This window comes from Pyxicephalus adspersus, chromosome 1 (assembly GCF_032062135.1).
Source record: "Pyxicephalus adspersus chromosome 1, UCB_Pads_2.0, whole genome shotgun sequence".
Lineage (NCBI taxonomy): Eukaryota > Metazoa > Chordata > Amphibia > Anura > Pyxicephalidae > Pyxicephalus > Pyxicephalus adspersus.
The window spans coordinates 25,989,487-26,012,124 of record NC_092858.1 but is presented as its reverse complement, the minus strand read 5'-3'; the positions used below and the strand labels follow the sequence as shown (position 1 = coordinate 26,012,124).

At 36.7% G+C, this 22,638-nt stretch overlaps 1 protein-coding gene across 1 annotated transcript in view; it reads left to right on the top strand.

The window, feature by feature from the left end:
- B3GLCT (beta 3-glucosyltransferase) overlaps positions 1 to 22,638 on the top strand; it is a 180,610-nt gene that overhangs the window by 103,848 nt on the left and 54,124 nt on the right. The window contains exons 6-8 of the mRNA XM_072401948.1: positions 1,698 to 1,809; positions 4,968 to 5,104; positions 19,606 to 19,669. Of these exons, the coding sequence (XP_072258049.1) occupies positions 1,698 to 1,809; positions 4,968 to 5,104; positions 19,606 to 19,669 (313 nt within the window). The remainder of the gene's footprint in view (positions 1 to 1,697; positions 1,810 to 4,967; positions 5,105 to 19,605; positions 19,670 to 22,638) is intronic.

Here is a 22,638-nt window from a genome sequence, read left to right as displayed (position 1 = left end):
AAAAAATAAGTTTTTGCTGCAGATTTTCGGTTAGCATAACATTATCTTAACCCTTGAAAACAGTTGCGTTCTTATTGTAACTGTCCTGTGCCAAATCTTTACAATTTCTGTTCTGGGAATTTACTGCATTGATATCTCACATCCAATCCAAATATTTAACAAACCACTTTTGTTTCTTTTGTTTTTTTTGCATACCAGGCTCCAAATGTTGACCTGTCTAGTTCATGAATGGAGCAACTATACATTATTTATCTTGAAGGATTTCTGGCAGATGTTACAAAAACAAATTAGCACCCCTGACTTATAATGTCTTTTATAACTGCATCAATTACATATTATTGTGCAGGGGAGATTTGCCCGCTGGCTAGATGTTTGCTAGGCTGTAAAATTTTACAATCTGTTATTTCTGGAAATAACATTTTACTTGGCAAATAGTTTATGCTTATTTTTGTTAAACTTTGCTGCAATGTGTAATTTTACTGTCGATCCTATAGTTTGATGTAACAATTGATGTATTTTCTCCCAGGATAGGTAATAGAGGTTTCATTTCACTTATCTGAGTGCGATGGTTCTATTTTTGGAGTAGCATGTTAGTGCTTGCTTATTTAAATCTTGTCTGCACAAGCCATAAAGTTTCTGTCTTTATTGGAGCAGGGGTCTGAGCTGAATTTCTGTATGAAACCATTCCATTCATAGTCATTGCATTTATGGTGATACTGAGCATCCTACTGGGAGATACATTGAACTTTATTTTAATAAGCCATGGATTTTGCATCACTTATGGCACTCTGGAACTAAACATTCTCATAAATTTGACTTTATATGAAGATTGCAAAGTTTAACAGGACACATACTCACATACTACTTGTTATAGGCTTCTGTATGAGACCTAGAATAAATACATTTAAAGGAATAATACATTTTTTCAGTAATTTAACTTTTGGTTCCAAAACCAGTCCAAAAGCACAGCCATTGAGTTATCCCCCACCCCCTTTTGCACCTATAAAAGCCTCCATATTTTAAAAAATGCTTGAAATTTTGAACTATTGAGGTTCGGTATTGATGTTGGACATATGGACCTAGTTCATATTTGTTGTTTCTGTTCATCCAAAAGATGTTAAGAGAGGTAGAGGTAAAGGCAAATTCCTCAAAGAATAAATGTCTTTATACACAGGAGCATAGTTATGCTGAAACAAAAAAGGTCCATCCCAAGAGACACACCATCCAAAATGTCTTTGTATGTTGTAGCATCAACATTTCTTTTTACTGGACCCAAGAAAGGTTGTCCATGCATGTTTGGCCATATAGCATACATCAAAGAATTGAACATTCCTAAGTAGCTTCACTAGACCTATACATTTATGCATCCCTTCTTGGACCACCCAATAGGTTGCATGGTCTGTAGTCTGATTAAATAAATCACCCTTCAAAAGCCTCTTCTTGTGAATGCTTAGCTGTGTTTGTTTGGGCCTTCTGGTATGGAGAGGAGTTAATATGACAGACTTTATGCTTGAGTTCTTATCACAGATAAAAACTAATAATCATTACTTTGTGTCATTAAAATGAGAAGCTTATAAATGTTTATCTGCTTTAGGTACTTAAACTTCATTAACATCACTAGTATTTGCTTAAACAGTTTTAATTTAGTCTATATTTGCAATGTTGGTTCACATTAACAATCAATCCTTTCTTTAAAGTTTTGCAGATATGTATGGCAGAAATTCATCATGGATTTTTTTCTGTGAAGAGGACACCTCTGTGAAAGTTCAGAAGCTGTTGGAAACACTGCAAAGATATGACAAGTCCAAGGTACATATAGTTTTATTATTGGCTAGTCTTCCAGCCACAATGATCAGCACCACATTTAAGTAAGGGTTTTCCCACCTCAGTGGAAAAGCTCACTTTGCGAACAAGCAAAAATGTAATAATTGGTTCACACTGTGTTACCCTTTTTAAACATGGTTTATGAATAAAGGATCCACAATCATAGGTAAACTAATAAACACCCTAATAAAAGCTAAAAAAAACAAATTAGAATATACATTTTGAAGTAGCTAGAGACACTGGACCTACTACATGCAAAAAAAATCTCATTAAAGTACCTTTGGCACCTGGTACTAAAACCAGTGTCTAATTTATTAATTATAAATAGCTATGACCCCACAAATTTTGCAAACTGGCAAATTTCATGAATATGATACTCTTTTTCACCGTGCAGAAAAGATGCCTCTGGAATCAACCTTTAGAGAGATCCCAAGTGTTACTGCAAAGAATGTTGATAATGTACAGCCATCCCCAGCATCCAATACCAATTCAACTCCCCCCTATATAAGCCACAAAATTGAGAGTTTCCTTTTTGATTCTTGTTATTGGTATGGAGGGAAATTGTGTTAGATAAGTGGACAGAGCTTTGAAACTGTAAAAGAACTCTTGCAACTAGATGAAAACCTTTTACATCAGAACTAGTCTCTTTAAGGAACTAGAAGCTCCTATCTGCTGAGAGTTACTTCTGCTTTTGTCATCCCTGTTTGTAGCTTCTCAGAGCCAGTGCTGCTGTCTCATAGCACTGAGCTGCAGAAACTAACATTATTGCACAACACAGAGTTCTCCAGAATTTCTCTGTATTTACCACATTTTACAGTGGAAATACAATAGAGTGGCACCTACTACAGATTTACCATTCCCATTACGAAGCTCAATACAAATTGTAACGTTAGTCAAAAGTTTGTTGATCTTATTTTTTTTTTCTTAAATGACAGCTGCAAATAATTTCACTCACTTTTCTGCTAACATTTACCATAGAAAAATTATTTTCTTAAAATCTTTTTGCAAAAAAAAGGGGTAGCGATCAGCCTATTTGTGGACCAATACCACTTCTACAGGGGCTTCCCCACCACTCCCTGCAGAATAATTAGGCCCAGAAACAGTAAAATGTCCTTTTCAGTGACAGGTTCCCATTTTCTAGTCCTGGAAAACCTGCTGGATGTGGCTGTTGCTCGGCATACCTGTTGGTTTTCTCAACAATTTTCTGTATGGCTTTGTCATTCAGAAATAGCTCTACTTTCAGACCAGGGCCCCCAGTAAATGGGAATCTTGGGGGCACTGGCTGAGGCTGACTGATATCAATAGGGCACCAGATGCGGATGTCACTAACCTCAATGTCCGAATCGCTGTCACTTTCTGTGTCGGATGACAGGTTTCCAGGGGAATCACTGTCACTTGACTCCACTTGCGATTCCAAGTCGCTCCCGCTATCTGCAAGTTGTTCATATGCAGCTTGACTTGAGAGACGCCTTTTGGATGCAATGGCAGAGATCAGGGCTGGCAGGAGGCAAAAACGTCATAATCCAGGCAGAGGTCAGGGCAGGCGGCAGGCAGAGAAATGGTCAAAAGATCAGGCAGAGGTCAGTTATCAAATGTATTGGCAGGTAGGCAGTGCACTGTAACAGTGTATCTCTCACTCCAAAGGTCAAAAAGATACTGGCTACTTTGTATTGGATTCAATACAGTTATTTGTATTGAATCCAAAACAAAAAACTTGAATTACCCGCTCGCCACGCCCACCGGCAACACCGGCACGGACGTCACGGGAACTCCTCCGGTGACTCATCAGTACGGAGACACTGTTGCAGGGGGAAAAAAAGGAAGAGAGAAGCCATGCGATGGCTGAAGCAGAACAGGGGAGGATGCCGGCGGATAAGGTAAGGCTTTATTTATCATTATTAATGCTGCTTTACCTACCCCGAGTGTGACTCGAGGTTACCACTGCAAGTTTTTTCTACGCCGAGTCACACTCGGGGTTACCGCTAGGGAGGTTAAATCATGAACCCATTTAATTTTTTTTATGCAAAACTCAGTGCTCCTTATTAACTTTAGCAGTTTACACTAAGAACTACTTTTATTTTTTCCCTTCTTCCCTTAACTGTTTATACTACTTTAGTATAATAGTAACACTAATAAAACAACAACACCTATCAAAAAAAAAAGATAAAAAGTTCTAAAGTAGCTTTTAAATCAAAACAATGTTGTCAATACATCACTAAATTAATTTGTATGTATTATTTGTTAATTTAGGTAACAAAATTATTGCCAAATAAATCGCCTGATGGCAAAAAAAAAAAATTGCTCCAGTCCATAGTGCTGAATGTGTGCATGTACCTCTAGTTCAGCTTTAAAGTGTACCTAAACTCAGAATTTTCACTTTACATACAAGGGAAGACAACCCTTTTATGTAAGGTAAAAATTCTATTTTTTTTTTTAAAGGTGCAACACCCTTTTTTTAAGAAAAAAAAAAAGGGTGCAGCACTGCCCCGCTTAGGCGATTGAGAATGAATGGGAGCACAAAGCTATACCTACGTCATGTGTCCCGAGAGGCTCTTTTTGCTTATTCTGCGCATGCCTGAGACTTCGCACAAATGGAAAAATTTGCTGATTTCATGCATGCGCCATGGGATTCGATGTCTAGTTGATAAGTCTAACCCCCCCCCCCCCTCCACAGAGTGCTGTGGGGTAGACCATTACTGTGTTGATTTGTCAAATTTTGTTGTATGCACAATTTTTTCAATACATAGCTGCACATCAAATACCCTGGCCTTTCTTCCTTTCTTTTTTCTTTATACGTTCTCTTTAAATACGCTCTTTAAATAAGTTAGTTTGCATATTTGATGATGAGCAAGGTGCCCCACTGGCTAGCACGTTAGGGTCTCCTGTTTTAATGTCTACAAGAGACAATAAATTGTAAGCTGATTTGAGTGACAGTAGCATACCTATAAAGCACTGCAAAGATTTCAGCACTATAAAGATACATAAATAAAATAGGAATTGTATAGCTTAAAATATTTTTTTATAGTGCACTGTTAAATTTTATTCTTTTTATTTCCCGACTGTGATTTAACTTGGAAAATATATTTGTGAAATTGACCTTACATTTCTCTTCTTTTTTTACTCTTTTCTTTTCTCTTTTTTAGAATTACTTCTTAGGAAAAGCATTGTATGACGATGAATCTACTATAATTCACCATTATGCATTTGCAGAAAACCCATCTGTTTTTAAATATCCAGATTTTGCTGCAGGCTGGGCTCTTAGTATGCCACTTGTGAAAAGGTAATATGTTCTTCACTGTAATATTAAATTGTCTGTTCCTTTTTATTATATGTGTAAGTTGTTACATTTCACAAAGTTATCACTGAACTGTTTGAATACTAGAATTTAAAATTGTGATAATATGGTTTATAGGTGTGGGTAAAACCCCTTTTGAATTTGTCAACTATATTAGCTAAAATGTGAATTAAAGGCCCAGTCATATAACTATTTTATTAATAAATATTTTAATATACATGCTTTTTCACAAGTATTTTAGCATGTGTTCACTGTATGCTTTTTGTAGCACAGATAGTAAATTCTTTTTTGTGTACTGTTGCTTTTATGTACAAAATGTATGTGCATCTTTAAATTCTTGGATGTTGTATACTAAATAGCTACTGAAGATGCATGAAAGTAAAATAAAAACAAATGTATTTACTAAAAACCTTTTTGTAAGTTTAAAAAATGTTACAAATCTCACTTTCCATTTGAGGTCCAGTTTTAGATTTAGTAAGTATGCCTAAAGTGTGAATGTGTCATGGGCCATAAGTAATTTTGTTAGTGATCTACAGCTTAAACCACCTTGAGGTGATTACTAATTGTAAAGTCTGTACAGGTGCAGTACACTGTTTGGCCACTAATGCGCTGTTCTGCAGAAACAGCTGTTAGGTCTTGCTTGCTAAACTAAGTACACGTTGAGCCGTCCCTGCTGCCCGCTCCCTGGAACTGTGCCAGATGTCCGCGGTGCTGCGAGAAGAAGGCTGGCCTGTTTGTGAAGGTAAGTATAAAAAAAAAATCTGGAATTTTCAAAAACCGACACTTCTCAGGTCCGGAGGTTGCCGGATTTTTGAATTTTAACCTGTATCACTATTAATAGCGATCAGTTGCTGGATTAGGTGCCTCTTCACTTGATTAAGCCCCCCAGTAAGAGAAAAAAAATGAAAGAATAACTGTATATGTCATAAATCACGTACTTTTGAATCATTGGGTGAGGAATGGTATGTGGTAGGGGTGAAATTGGTATAGCTACCTGTCCTCATTTCAGCTATCAGTCCTCCATTCAACTGTCCCTTCCTCCATTATCTCAGCCTATCATTTATACTAACTGTGGTGGAAATTAAACTTCAGGTTTAAACTACAACTAGGCTAAATCAACTAGGCTACATGATTTGGTGGGCAGCCCAGCCAAACAGTGGCTGATTGAAGCAGACTGGAATGAGCCGAGGTAGTTTAACCATTCACCCCTGAGCAAAGCCCTTTGACTGTAAACCAGGACCTTTTAGCTTATTTTATTTTCAAGTATTCACAAAAAATATTTTATATATTTGAATTTAAACTAATTTTGTGCATTATTAATGGCCACCAGTAGATGGTGCTGTCTCTCATATAAAAGTGTCTGACAGCAAGAGTTTGTTAAACACCGTATATGAAGACATGGTGCCATCAACTGATTTGGTCTGAGTATTTTTTTTTCTAATGGCACTTTGAAGGACAAAAAAATCTCGGTTTATACTAGAGTATATGGTATAAAATATAGCCATAGATTATATTAGAAACATGGCTTTGTAAGCATTTATGCATATTGACACAATTTCCTAAGCCTTGTTATGATCATTTTTGCTTATATCTAAAACATTGTGTATGGTGATTTTGGCTGCATCAGTGCATGTTGAAGGACAAAATCTTGTATGTGAAACTTGTTTACTTTCACTAACAATTACATTTTCACAGCAAGCTTTATTGCAAACATTACCTGTGTTGTTTCTATAAACATTTAGAGGTCTATTGATAAAGCAGTGAATCTAAAATTCCCTGGTGGATAATGAATTACTGGCATTGAAATACATGGAACTGGAAGATTCTCCACCAAGGAATGTTTTAGTGAATGTCAGATTATCGGCTTTATAAATAAAACCCTAAGCTTATTTTTATTATTTTGTGAAATTTTGAGTGAGTGGAGCCCTAGCAAATAAAGAGGAATGAGTTAAATTAAAAAGGAACTTCAGTGCACTGAATCTGTTATCCCAAACAACATATTGCTTTCACAATATTTTTTACTAAAACTAAGAAACGCATGATAAAAAGTTCTAGAACACATAAAGACTGACTGAATAAAGAATTGTATAACTTATATAAAAGTTTATTGAATCAAGTTTTAAAATATTTCAAATCAGAAAATAGTGATGTGAAGTGAAAAAATAAACAGAGGTCCCGGAATTCTGAATATGTTTCTGTAGTTTATGTAAAACAAAAAAAAACACACACTATTACAAGTCAAGTACAGCTTTCAGCATGATAGAAATCAAGTAATCATTTTATTGAAAGACTTATGAATCCAAAGATTGTGACCAGCTGCAAACTGGAAACTGACCTTTATAGCTTATTCTAATCATTACATTACAGCTATTCAAATGATTAAAAAAAGCCCCATCTTTGCTATAAGTGATTCACCAATATTGTTAAGCAATCAGTCTGCCTTAAACGTAAGGAAAATTACACTTTTTGTAATATTATAGTAATTCATCCTTTAATAAACTTCCCTGTTGTACACTGGTCATCTGGAAGGCTGTTTTCACACAGAGTGCAGCAGTCTGGACATCCCTCAGTTGGACTTGCCATCTGCTCAGTTCTCCAATAAGCAACAATGTTTGGACCAGGCAAACTGGGTAATTGCCTATGGCACCGGTTTAGTTACCTTGCAATTAGGATTCCATGGGGGTGTATGGGAATTTGTTATTTCCTGGTAGCCCATAAGAATGCCAGGATACCCAGCATCATACACTAAGCTGCACAGCGCCTGTCCCTTCGGCAATAACAAACACAACCTGCTCTCCCAAGTTTCAGTTTGGGCCTATAGTTCCTCTTTAAATATAAGTTGTAATTTTGTTTGAAAAATCTGTAGGTTAGGTAAGATGCTATCATTTGCAGAATGAAAGTAGAGTGGTTGTCACAATACCGGTAGGTTCCCGCGGCGCTCCCCACTGAACTGTCCTGCGGTGTCCTGTGCATGTTTGCCTCGTCGAGCTGCCAAGCGCAGCATGGTCTCACATGTCTGTGGGCAGTCTTGCTTACACTGTCTCACCCCAGGGAGGAGGAGCTCCTTAAAGGGGGAGAGGCTATTTATCCTCAGCAGTAATGGAGACTGGTGCTGTGAGTTTGCACCAGCTAACGTGTTGTGTTTCTTTGCTATTCTTGATCTGACTAGTGTCTCGACTCTGACTACGCCTGTTTGCCACCCACCCTGACCCATGCCTGGACTCACTCATCTACACCTGTTTGTTGCCTACTCTAACCTTCACATGGAATCTAACTCCAGCTTTCCTCCTCAGGTAGGGTGACTCCAAGAGTTGCAAAGCAGCAAAAAACCCAGTGGCCTCAAGGCTACTGGTCCATCACCCTTACGGGGTGCCCTGGTGAAGACCTGGTGTCACTTAGGCCCCGTGCCTCGGGTGATCCCGTGCTATCTGCCTGTGGAGACCCTGACAGTGGTCAAGATTTGTTCCTTATTAAATTGCATTCACCAGAGATTTTTTTTTTCTTAAAAAGAAAGCCAACATTCTTGCAGGTCCCTAAACCCAGAAAAGTAAATAGATTATATGCAATGCACATACTATATATACTGTTCTTAAGCTACGTACACACTTCCAATTATTATCGTTGGAAAACGAACGACGAACGATCCTGCACGATATATACGAACGATCGTATAGCACCGATCCTGCACATAGAGATAACGACACGATCGTTCGTAGATATTGTACACACAATAGATACGATCGTTTAAGCGATAGAGGAACTATGTGCACGACAGGAAAGTGAACGAACGTTCGTTCATTACGCATGCTCAGACCATGGACGATCACCGAACGACCGTACACACGAACGATGTTCAACGATCGTCGTCCAATCCGTTCCGCCGGTCCGGTCGTTCGTTTCCAACGACTTTCCTCGTTCGTCGGCGTCGTTGGTTACTTTTTTACGAACGATTTTTTGCCCAATCGATCGTTCGTCGTTCGATTGGAACGATAAAAATTGGAAGTGTGTACGCACCTTTACTGCTTGATTCTAGTTTATGTTTATCAGAGCAAGCTGTTCGAACATTTCAACCTGTATTTGCATATGAAGTTGTGGGTGAGAAGAATTTAGCATCCGCAATCTTAGAATTTAAAAAATTCCAATGGAAGTATCTGTAAAGTGTAACAGGTGGTTTGCTCTTACCTTGAAACGTTGTTGCTATCGGTATTACATTGTGTGAATGCATATATATTACTGAATAAGTGCATACAGCTGAACACAATCAGACAAATACACCAGGGGATGTATACGTTCTCAAGGCATTGTAGTTAAGTTCATCCTTTATTTAACTTAGCCCAGTGTTTCTCAACCACAGTCTGTGGAACCCTAGGGATTCCCTGAGCAATGAGCAGTTTTGTGCCTCTCAGGTCAGTTTAAGTGACACCATTCATTTTTGTGGCTATCTGTACGAGTGACATTCTTCCCACTGACCACCATGTTATTATACTTTTGAGCTGTGGATATAGTAGTTATAGCAGGGGTTCCTTGAAGTTTTTCAGGAGTTCCTCTATGTTTAAAGGGTCAAGAAAGGCTGATTTGGTCCTTGCTAAACATAATAAATGCCATACACGGCTTTTCTGATGTTCCTATTTTTGTTCAGTCTTCATCCATCTGCCTGCCAAATGAAAACTGTTCACTTTTAAACACTTCAGACAGTTTAATTGCAGATCTCCATAAAAAGACTTCTGTTGATGGAAATTAGGTCAGTTTTACCTCTTTTGACTGAAGCCAAACACGCTGCTGTGGAGTAAACTGTATGGAAAGCTCTCTGAATTGTGACATTAGGCCATAGCACAAATGAGAACTTTATTACAATGAATTCAGAATATTTGTGAAAACATGACTAAAGGAAAAGTTATGCACATTGCAAGTGGTCCTGATTATTGTTTGTACCTAATTATTATAACAAGCACAGCTTTTTACTTTTGTACTAGAAATTGTTATTCTTGGTATTTTGTTGTATGGTGTTTTTTTAATGAGTAATTCCTCTCCATTCAACAATAACAATCAACCAATGATTTTCTAATGTTATTGGGTCAGCTAAAAAGAAAACAGAGTTTACATATAAAGTAAACCAAAAAGAAATCAGGACAAATCAAACAGTGTGAGGAAAAGATAATAAATGCATGATTAGAATTTATCTTCAGCTAAAACTGCTTATATATTTAATTAAAGATATGCACAGCTGAAGTTTACATAGAAAAGTACAACATTTCTGCTCATTAACACTTAGTACCCCATAATGACAAATGGAAAACAGAATTTTAGACCATTTTGTAAATGTTTTAAAAAGACTGAAATATCACATTTTCATAAATATTCAGACCCTTTACAGGTAGTCCCCAGGTTACATAAGAGATAGGGACTGTAGGTTTGTTCTTAAGTTGAATTTGTATGTCGGAACAGGTACATTATTTTAATATATGCAATTAGGACAGATGTTTGTCTCAACATCTTATTAGGCAACATGGTTTGAGTTACTGTAAAAAATCCTCAATCACAAAGAAACAAAAAAAAAATAAATAAAAGAAATTTAGTGGAGCCTAATTATTACCTTTTGGAGCAAGCTATGCTTTGGTGATTTGATAAGCAAAAAGAAACAACTACAGAGTTTGTCTTGGTCATTCAAGAGTTACAAAATGTTGCAGAAGAGCTCAGTCCTTAAGATCACCCACAACCTTGGCTGTGTTTAGCAAAAGTCATGCAAACTGCCCCTGGATCACCCAGGTTCACTGATGAAAGTATATCCTCCCCAGGCTTGGAGAGCTTTAATAAATTCAGGCCCATTGTGTTTTGTGCATAGCTGAGTCATTTAGCATTTCCATTTAGGACTACTTACTTATTGGTTGAAACGCTTTCATGAGGAATATTACTAATAACACTTTTCTAGACTGTAGGTAGATGTACCAGGGTCTTGGTGGTGTTTGATACATTTGAGTTGTAATTTCTGCATGTCTTCTAATATTAAAGGGGTGGGGGCATTAAACGTGATAAATTATATGTTACGCTCAGTTAGTTTTTGTTGCGGACTATTGCATTTCTGATCCTCAGTCTTGCTGCTTTCTGGTTGAGCAATAGAACTTGAAGATAATAAAACACCTGTGTTCAATGTAATTTCTTATTGAGAGAGAACTTGATGCAGAATAACGATGGTCTTGTCACTATGCTTACTTGTCCTGTTGCAAAATTGCATGTTCCTTCTCTGGAAGCCTATTATTACTATTTATGACTTTATTATGACTTACTATGTTAATAACAATGTTTGGCTCTTTGATATGTTTCCTTACAGCTGTACTCCAAGAAATGTATCTCTTATATTCAATAATACATTAGTAAATGTAACTGTTTTGACTTGATATCAGTTTCTTCTACAGTTGCACACAGCCTGTATTTTGATGCTTTTTACATGGTCTCCTAGTTAAGTTTGGCTGTGAGGATAACAGACAAGTGTGAGAATTACAGACAGGTTTCTAAAGGCTGCTATATATTTTGCATTCCATCCAAAGAAGTTGTAAAAAAATGTAAAAATGTGATGTCATGAAAAATTTCAAGGTAGGTGTAACCCAATAAGGGACTTCAACATGCAACTAGGCTTAATCATCTGAACCAGGAATGTCAAACAGCAGCTTCATGTAGCCAAAAAGAAGTTGTCTATGAATCACTAAAGCTGTTAGGAAAACAGTTCAGCTAAAAAAAAAATCAGGGGCAATGAGTTATCAGACTGGGGAGTACAGGGAGTAGTGCCAACAAAGAGAGAGCAGGATGAATAAAACATTTTTACAGATAATTGGGAACCATTTGCGTACAATAAACAATGTGGCAAACTGAAGTCCAAGAGAAGCAGTCCAATAATATGGGTTCAAGTGAGGCTTGTAAACTTGCTGAGTTCCAGGAGTGAAGGATGATGATTCAGTGAAAGAGATGGTTTGATGAAATACCAGTTTAGAATGGTAGCAGCAGCAGAGGATGTGTTGGAGTCCAGGTGGATAAATCAGTCCAAAGGCAGGAGATAGAAGTTGCAGAGTATAATGAAGATGGTGAATTCATTCATCAGTGATGTTAGTAGAGAATGATGATGATCTTGCAGTTTATCTTTTAATGGCAGCAACTTTATTAAAGATCCTGCTTGTAGTGCAGAAACATTGCTTCATGTCTAAGTGTCACTGCTCTGAGGATCTTATGTGTCCTAGACAGATCTGCTTTTAATCCCTTCACAGGGGCTTCTAAGCTTTTTCTTCCATTACTTCATCTTCTTCATCTGAAAATTAAATTATGAAAATGTATTAAGAGAAAAGCACAAACCTATCTGTCATTGTAACTGTCAAATTTAATATCCAATTATGTCCCAGGATGAGTATAGTGATTGTTGCATATTTTCCCATGCCAGCTCAATGTACATGAGGAAATGATTGCTATATTATACGTCTCCAGGGTGCATTCTGTTAGGTACAGTTTGTTGTAGCAGTTCTTTGTGTCCAAATGACCCGTGTGAAATCAGTTTATAATACTTCCCTGACAGGCCGAAGTAATCAGCTTTATCCTGGGCCCTCAGAGACCATTGCTGCTAGATCTTTGGGAACATTTGTGAAGCAAGGATCTTAAATTAGAAACCCTACACTATCATATTACTAGGGAAATTTAAGCCATCTCTGTGTAAGAATGTTAGAAATGCATCTCTAGAAGAAGTTGATAGAGGACTAAATTTACTTTTTCAGTCTTAAAACCTTACAGTAGTAAATTAGAGTGTCATGATCTATCCCTTATGCTTTAATAGATCTTGACTGCTTAGGCCTGGACACTTTTCCCCCCCTTATGACAACAATGCAGTATTATGCATCCATATCTTCCACTGTTTACTGGCAGCACTTTTGTGTTTAGTCTGTGGTGGTTTATATTCTACTAGTTGTTTAATTTGAGTATGCCTGCTATGTTTATGTGAACTTTTTCCCAAAATTCTAAAACAAAGGGAAATAGGTTTAATGGCTCTTTTTTGGGAAGGGGAAGCTAGAAACCCAAACATGTAATTGTTTAAGAAAAATTATTAAACATTTAAACCAGAGTTTTTTTTGTTTTTTTTTCATCTGTGGACCACTGATGACATTGAGATAAAACTTGCAAGCCACAATGCAAACAAACATTAAAGATGTATGGTTAAAACTAGAATAGTTTTAATTTAAATAGAAATTAAGTTACCATACCATTCATGCACCAAATAAAAGATATGACTAATCAAGAATTTCTGTACTCACCATTTTCTGCTCATTTTAATAATGCAACAATTTAATATTAAAAGATACAAAACTAAAGCTAAAGCCAGTTTTGTATTGCTCCTCACTCACCATTCCTGTTCCAAAAAGCAGAAACTACAGCATACAATGTGTCTTGTCAGTTATAGGGGGCTGCTAACCTTTTTGTACCCCAATTATTCTGCAATAGTTGCTTCCAGAGAAATGGAATTGATGTGACAGATAGCCAAGGGGGATATGTTCTTATTGCTACATCTTCAGGTCCCTATATTCCTGAAAAATTAGGGTTCACAGAAGGTAAGTAGCCAGCTATATGTGACAGGGTAGCACTGTGTGACAGGTATAGTTTTTGTATCTTGTGATGACATTTTAGGGGGCTTAGCCACAACAATCCTGCACTTGCATGTAGATTTACCATTTCTTACAGAGAAATTGGTGGAGTAAAGTGATAGCTGTGTGTGACAGGATAACAATAAATTATGAAAATAGAAAAAGCACCTATTACTTTTAATTCATAGCCATCTGAATCTTTTATTTGTCATTCTTCATAAACTAACAGTGACAAAGAAAGTATAGAACAGATATTTTTTAATGAAAACACTTTTAGTAACAAATACGGTAGTTTACATGTCAGTTTGACATTTTAGTAGTATATGTTTATATAATTTTACAGGTTATAGAACAAATCAAGCTATTGTGCTCCCAAATGAATATGTTTTTAAAATCTGCTGTTTTCCCACTAAAATTTGAGGGCCATGTCTCTGTTTTCTGTGAGCCAACTACGTTGACTACAACTGATTGATATGAGGCAATGTTTTACTTATAGCTGGTTATTTTTGGGTGTTACTCAAAATCCATTAAAGCAAGGACCATTTCATTTTAAAATTAGACTAAACAGTTTTGTAACTACAAATAAAAAACCTAAAACAAAATGTACTGCCAGTGTAAGAATAATTAAATATACAAAGCAGACATGTTTAGGCACATATTTAAAAATGAGAGCAAAAGAAGGTAGTAGAAAGGGAACATGTGAACTTTGTTTTTGATCATTTACTTTACTCTAAATGTTTAACTCACTTTAGTGCCCAAAGATGGTCTTGGCCTTGATGCTTTACATTCTTTGGCCTTATAAATATGTGTGTGGATGTTGATTGGGCAGAATTGACGATTTTACTTGTTTAGAGTCATAAAGATGTATGTTTAGGTATTACTCCCAGTGTTGTATGTGCTGTATTGTGCAGCCAGCCAGTATCTGCCAAATCTGAATAGATAGATCTTTAAGATGAGTCCTTCCACCCCAAGAAAGTGAAATCCTCAGGTGAATTCTTGGCAACAAGATATAATTATTCTGCTTTCTTTTTTTACCTGCTCTGCTCTCCACATGTTAAGTTTATTTTTAAGTAGGCATATTAAGGCTGTTCCCACCAATTAAAATTTTGCTGTGATGAAAGCTTTGCTAAAGGATCCCAGAATGGAGAATGTTATAATCTGTATACTGATAAATGTGGCCTCCTCCTTAATACTTTCTTGACACAAAGCCAACAGTATCATAAAAAACAAGGAGAACAGTATTTGGATAAGATGTGTTCAAGGTCTTTGACAGAAAAGGGACATTATAGGGAAGTTATACCCATCGATGTCTACCAAAACTTCAACACATTTAAAGGAATAGGCAAGACCCCATTCTGTGCTGCCACAAGTACCCTAACACAGTGGTTGCCAACCTCTTCGGACCAGCAGACCACTGAATTTGGGGGCTCCAGACCACGCATGCAAGGGGAGCCGGATATCAGTAGTCTGTGGCTCTGGCCGGTGCATCCCCCCAGCGGGGTCCTTTTCCTGAGCCCGCTCAGGGGTGCACCTCCCAGAGCCACAGACCACCGGTTGTTGACCACTGCCCTAACACATAACTTGTACTACATAACTACATAAGATGTACAAAGTAGAATGCCTAATAATTGGCGAGCATGTTGAAAAGAAAATCTGATTTTATTTTGGTGTATTTGGATAGCTTCATAGCAGTATTCAACTTCTAAACATAATTCTATGATCTTCTCCTTGCTTCTAAACAAACTATCTGTAGCCATAAAATATAAAAGTGATCGTAAATCATTGAGTAACTAAACATATAGAAAGATCATATGCAATATCATTTGTAGTAAAATGACTTTATTATATATGATATAACATTTCTAGTTCCAAGAAGTGAAAAATTGTTTATGAACCTTAAAGATATTATATGATCTTTAGTACTTGTGCTTGGATAGTGCACAAGGTCCATACACACTTTTTTGATAGTCCTAGATAAATAGCTGTACATTTGTTTATTTTTTCCAATGGTTTTTCCAATGGTTTGCAAGTGTTTTTTGTCTCTACTATTTACTTTTAATATCTTTAAAATAATATACCTTGTTTGTTAATTATTACTGGGCTCGTACTTTTCAGCCTCCTTGTAGTTGACTTTTTCCTGGTTACAAACCATGCCTTGTTCTTCACTCTGTTTCTGTCTGGAGGTGACCATTTTGGTAAGAGCTGGGTGTTGCTTCCTCACTCCGGAACTGATCACTTGTGGATGAATACTTAAGACACAGCAGGAAGGGAAATGCAGATCCATGGGATCTTGCAGATTCTAAGACAATCTTGAAGTGCAGATCCTCATGTACAGTTTACCATAAAGTGAGGAGAACAGTGAGCAGTACTGAAATCTCGTGTGTCAGAAGGACTTTATCACTGCAAATTTACAGTTATATGGCCTGGAAGGTACAGCTAACATGTGCACTGGTGTTTTTTGAGGAGGAATCGCAACCATATTACAACAAAACAAATTTGAAACATCTTTTGCTGCATATAGTTAGTCACTATACATACAATATGTCAACAATGTTGACACACTTAGGTGACTGTGTGGCTTTTCATATCACTAGATGCAAAATCTGCAGCCCTAGAAAGAATATAGAACTGTGTTTTCTTTTTTTTTAGTTATAAGCAAACTGTCCTTATCTCATATTTACTAGCCATATTCCTATTTTTTAAACTAAAGTAAGACACATTGATTTACTTAAATTCCCATGTTATGCTGTGTGTTTTTAGCCCCCCCCCCCCCCCAAGGAATAATTCAGATAAATCAAATTGTGGAATCTCTAAATGGCGGTAAGGACTCGCCAACAAATGTTCTGGCATTTGAATTTATACTGTAGGCCAGCATTTTACTGGGTCTGCACAGTGTCCAAATGATTTATTCCTGCTAGAACTAATAGGAACATTTAAAAGCATTTTGTACAGAAGGGCGTGAGAATTAGGATTTATGTTTATTTCCATCCCTAAGATAATGATTGAGATCCGGATTGTGCAATTGCAGCACAGGGAGTTTTGTAACATTGTTTATGGATGCAGTTGTTGACCTAAAAACACCTCCATCGCGGTCAGCAATTTTCAATTTCCATAAATTATCAAATGGTCTTGTAATGGGTGAAGCATTTGGATGACAAAAGTCTTTGTACAAGCTGCCTGTCCACTAGAGAACTTGTCAAGTGGAACTGCAGAAAATCTGCTCTGTTTATTCTGTTAGTTGTTTTGGGAGTCTCCAAGAGAAATGCTGATTGCATGCTCATCATTAGCATCCTTTCACAGATTTGTATTTTGTATAGTCTAGTGATTTTATGCAATATTTTAACATATCCTTGTTAAAGGCTTTTTCTGCTTCTGTTGACCTAGTAATACCCTTGTAGCCGCCATTCGTAGTTCCCTACCATTTTATTTTGGAGCATGTGTTTTTTTTTTTGTACAGAGGGAGGAGAAATATGAGGCGAGTATATTTGTCAAACTTCAGCTGTGTATTTATATAAAGGCAAAAAAGGGAAGTGTGTCTGCTTTGTGTTAGACAAGTCTTATACTTCTTTTACAAGCAGGTAAACAAGTTAATCTGTTATGTACATTAGGTTGTATAAGTTAACATTACTGCAGAACATACACGCTACCTGTGTCTTAAAAAAATTATATTTGCTTGGAGTGGAGCCTAGGTCCAAGGCTGTATACAGAACCTTATCTACAGTGTTGTCTAGAAAAGTTGTGAAACTTTTAAAATGTTCTTTATTTTTATATGAATGTGACCCTAAACATCATCTGATTTTCAAAAAAAAAGTTCTAAAAGAAGATAAAGAAAACCTGGTTGAACAAATAAAACACTAAATTATTTTATTTGGACATGTAGGTATTGAAAAAATGATCCAATGACTAATCTGTATGCGGCAAAAAAGGGAATTCCTAGGATTATCATATTATTTGAAGGTAAAATTAGAGACTTGTGTTTGCAATCAATGGGATGGGGGTGTGAATTGGAGACCATGTTTCATTTATTGAACAGGTATCCAGCAAAGCCTGATCACACATTCAGCACATTTGTGGATGTGTATCATGGCTTTGAATAAATGAGGAGTCTGAGGACTTCATGATGCCCATAAAGCTGGAAAAGGTCGATCTGTAAACAGTTTGGCTCTAGTCAGTTTGTGTACCAATGCAGAAAATTCAGAACCATTATTACCCTTGGTGGTCAACCATCAACGATAACTCAAACTTCAAGGTGTGAGATAGTCTGGGAGGTTACAAAGGAACTGAAGGCCTGTCCCACATTGGTGAATGTTGATGTTCATGAGTCCACTATCAGGAGAACACTGAACAGATATGGTACATGGTAGAGTAGCAAGGAGAAAGCCACTGCTCTTCACTAAAATATTGCTGACTGTCTACAGTTTTCTAAAGATCTTGTGGACAAACCAGTAGGATACTGGAAAATGGTTTGTGGATAGATGAAGCCAAAATAAAACTTTGTGGCTTAAATGAGGACCGTTACATCCTGAGAAAGAAAACACTGCATTCTAGCATGAAAACCTTATCCAATCTGAGAAAAACTGGTGAGAGTTTTATGGTCTGCGCCTAATTTGCTGCATGTGAACTATACCGGAGTATTCTAAAAAATTCTCTGAAAAATGTCAAGACATCTGTCTGTGAACTGAATCATGCAGCAGGGCAACAATCCTAAAAACACAAGTCATTCTACCAAGGAATGGTTAAAGAAGAATAAAGTGAATGTTCTGGAATGCCCACATCATTCTACATTTTTTGCCTCTAAATCAGAAGCTGTCTACAAAATCATTAGTCTTTAGACTTGAGGATGATGGTCTACACTCCTTGATTTTTATTGTCAGATTAATGATCAATTTTGAACAGCCTAAAAATATCAACAATATCCAAGGCATTTACTATTAGACAGAAGTTAGAGAGAGAAAGACCTTTTTTCAAGGCATTAACAAATGAGTAAACTTTTTAATCAGGTGTGGACCTAAAGCTTTGTCTGGTATTGCACAAAAGCTGGGTTGGATTTAGACAAAATCCAGCACTGGAGAAATATGAAGTGACACCCCAAAGCCACAGTATTCCCTGTACCCCTGCCATTCTGCTTATTTTTTTTTTTCTGACATTACTTGATTTGGTGATATGTAGTGGCATTCATTTTAAATATCATCCCTATTCACCTTGGTGATTGGCATGCATTACAGTTTATTTTGCATGTAAGTGCTCCCAAAAACAGCATGCACTGTTTTAGCTTATAAATTTGAGCTACATTATGGTATACATCAGCACAGTTCTGCAAGAAATTATTCACTTCCACCCATTTATATGAAATAAGTAATATTCCATACAGGAGTGAGGAATTTGCTATCGTGTTGTTATCAGGCGAACCTCTAAAATTGACCATGGTCTCGCTGATCTCCAAGATCCACATAAAAAAATATTAAATGTGTTTGATATGCAAACACCCACTCCTTCCACTTTTTTATTTGAAAAGGCAAAGACAAAAGTTCTTTACTAGTATGAAGTTCATAATTGTTTCCTTTTAATATTAAAAAATGTAATAAATACATTTTATGATGATCTTTTTATGTTTAATGTAATAAGTATACTTCGATATGCTTTAATGAAGGAATTTGCAATTAAACCTAATTAGATTAGTGTAAATGTTTTAAACATAAGTTTCTGGTATATTACTGAGATTAGTAAATGGACCTCAACTCATAGTCACCTAAGATTAATTTGTTTTTTGGGACATTTTTCAGTTTGTTTTCTACAAAGGATATTATTGTGTTTTTTTTTTTTTCAATTAAAGCCTTAATGTTTTTTTTTTTTTATGTTTCCATTTTTTAGGCTTGCAAATATTCTTATTAAGGATCCACCAACCTCAGATTTCACAATAGACTTGAAACATGAGGTAAGCTTTATTACTTTTCTAATATTCTTTTTTTTGGAACTTTCTTCCACAGTTTAGCAGTTTCTGAAATATGAGACAAGCCTGGCTTGCCTCAATAGTCAAGCCGCATTTTCAGTTACTTTTTACATCACTTCTCTTCTCCATTCTAAGGCTCAAATTTTAACAGGTCATTTTGAGACTGGCTACATGCCTAAATGCTTCCATGTGCTTGGCTGACTAAATATTTGTAGTAATAAACAGATGAGTATGTGTATCTAATAAAGTGGCCTGTGTGTGACTATGTCTATGTACAGTGCTATGCAAAAGTTTTAGGCTTTCAAAAATTTTAATAGGCAACCTACATTGTGCATAACAGAAAAAGACTAAATAAATCAGTATTTACTATTCAGTATAGTACCATTTACTTTTTAAAGAGAACCTAGGTGATCCAGGAAACCTGGAATGGATTTCTTGTCGTTCATTGGTATGTGTTTTTAAACCTTGGACCAAATCAATTTAAGGTTTGCTGGATCACCCAGGTTCACCTATGATAGTCTATTCTTTGTAGTCTCAGAGAATTTTAATAAATCAGGTTCATTGTCTCATAAACCTAGGTCTAACCTGTAGTAAGCTAGTCTGACTAGGTAGCGCAGCTTGCAGGAGTGAGGGCGAGGACAGAATGGCTTTGGCACAAAATGTGCTGGTTCCATCTATTGGACACACTGGAGCAGGCAGCCAGAAAGCAAGGTACCAGGATAACAGTCAATCTTGGGGTTGAGCCAAAGGGTCAAAATGGGCAGCAAGCAGAGGGGGTCAAATGAAGGCAGGGTTCAGTAACCAGTGAAGGCAGCAGGAACTTCTCTGGGAATGACATGAGGTACAGGAAGACACAAAGTCACAATTTACTTTTTAGGGTAACAGAGCTCACATGATTCACTCAAGATCCCTGAAAATCCATAGGGTCAGAGGTCACAAGAGTTTTACTGTGAGTCACAAGTGACCTTCAGGGTCACTGAAAGTAATTGGAGTTACAGAGGTGAATGGAGACACCCATGATCACCAAGGTCAGAGGTTATACTCTGCATCCAGAAAAGGTCTTGTTTTCTGGTAAGATTGCTATTGTCTTATCTAGCAGGGGGTGTTAAAAAAAAAAATCCACTCAGGTTCTCAAATATCTAAGCTACACCACAAATTTTCTGCCTTCTTTTACATTGGACACTACTGCCAAATATGTATTTGCATGCTGGGCTGGGTCTTTTGGAGAGTATGAAACTGTCTCGTTTCTGTGCTGATGAAAATGGCAGCAAGGGGGTCTTGTTTGGTGTACTAAAACAGCCGGAAACTGCATTTTGTCTTGCCACTCTAAATATTTCACTTTATCCTGCACCCTTATCCTATACCCTTGCAACTATGAATGGTGATACAATGGAAATGGGAAACAACTAAACCTTTTGCCGATGCTAAAACAACCCTTACACACATATTATAACATTGTTATAAAAAGTGTCACACCTGTCATAAATATTGTGTTTTTCATGTGAAAATTCATAGGTCTTGCATATCTAATATGAATGTCTCTAATTGTACATTTTGTGAAAACGTTTGTCAATTGTTTTTTTATTTTTCCTGTCCTATGAAAAAGAGTGACTTATATGAGAACATCATAAGGATCTGGGAAAGCTTTGATGTAGAGGATTTTTAAAACATTCTTAACCCGCATTTGTTATTGACATAAACAATGTTAGACATTACAACAAAGTAAACTTTGCAGTCCGGTTTTAAGGGAAAATGACCACATTTTGTGTTTGAACTTCCTTTAACAAACAGCACAAGGGAAAGACTAACTAAATTTTCCAGTGCGTGATCATGCTTGTAGATCCCCCCACAATTCCCTGTAGTGCCCTTCATTTTGACAGACATACAGAAGAAAGATTTCCCTTAAGCTTCTATGGTTGTAATTTATTGATGTGGTAAAAGTGTTGTAAAAAATGTTGAGTAATAAGTTTATTATTTAATTTTCAGACCCACACAGTTCAGCCAATAATTAATTTACAATTTTAAATAATTATTTACAATGGCCGAGTGAGTAGAGTAAAACAGTACAAGGAGTGCTGTACCTTGGGTCCTGTCATATGCCATCTTGACTGTGATCACCTATAGAGCTGTACATAAATGTAAAGGGGAACTCCAGTCAAATGGTTAGATACAGTATATAAGATCTATTTTTCCTGCCAAGGGATTAGTTTTGCTCTTTATCCAGTTATGAGATTTGTGCAAAATCTAATATGCAGTGGTCAGATTTTTCTTAGGTACAAGCCATGCGTTACAATAATATTCACACTTCCACTTTGGTTTTTTGCAGAAGATAGAGGTCATTATTATTAAAATTATCCAAATTGCTCATTGCTCATGGAACTCCCAGCAACCTCTGGAGAAACCCTAGGGTTCCAAGTAACCTTGGTTGAGAAATACTGTTCTAACCTGAATGTAATACAGTGACACATGGGCTAACAAAGATAGTTTAATCCGGAATCACATTTGTTAGCCGAAATATTTTTTAGCCCGAAACGTGATTTCCCATTGGATTCTATAGAAAATCATTTAATTTGTTCTGTATGCTGCCCACAATTTAAAGATAAGTTTGATAAAAATAGTAAAAAGCACAATATAAAAAGTCATAAACTCACCAAAGGCTGAGATGAACAGCTTCCTAATTGGATGTCTTAACATTTTATTAGGCAGTGTGGTGTCGGTTACTATATAAAATCCTCACTGAGTTAATCACAAACAAAGGAAAAAAAAAAACCCTATGGAGCAAGCTGTGCTTTGATATGTAAAAGGAAACAACTGCAGAGGTTGTCTTGGTCATTAAAGGGTTAGAAAATGCTGCAGAAAAGCTCACCCCCTAAGATCACCCACAACCTCAGCTGTGTTTAGCAAAAGATTTCTTCTGCAAGTCATGCAAACTTCTCCCCCCCCCCCCCCCCCCC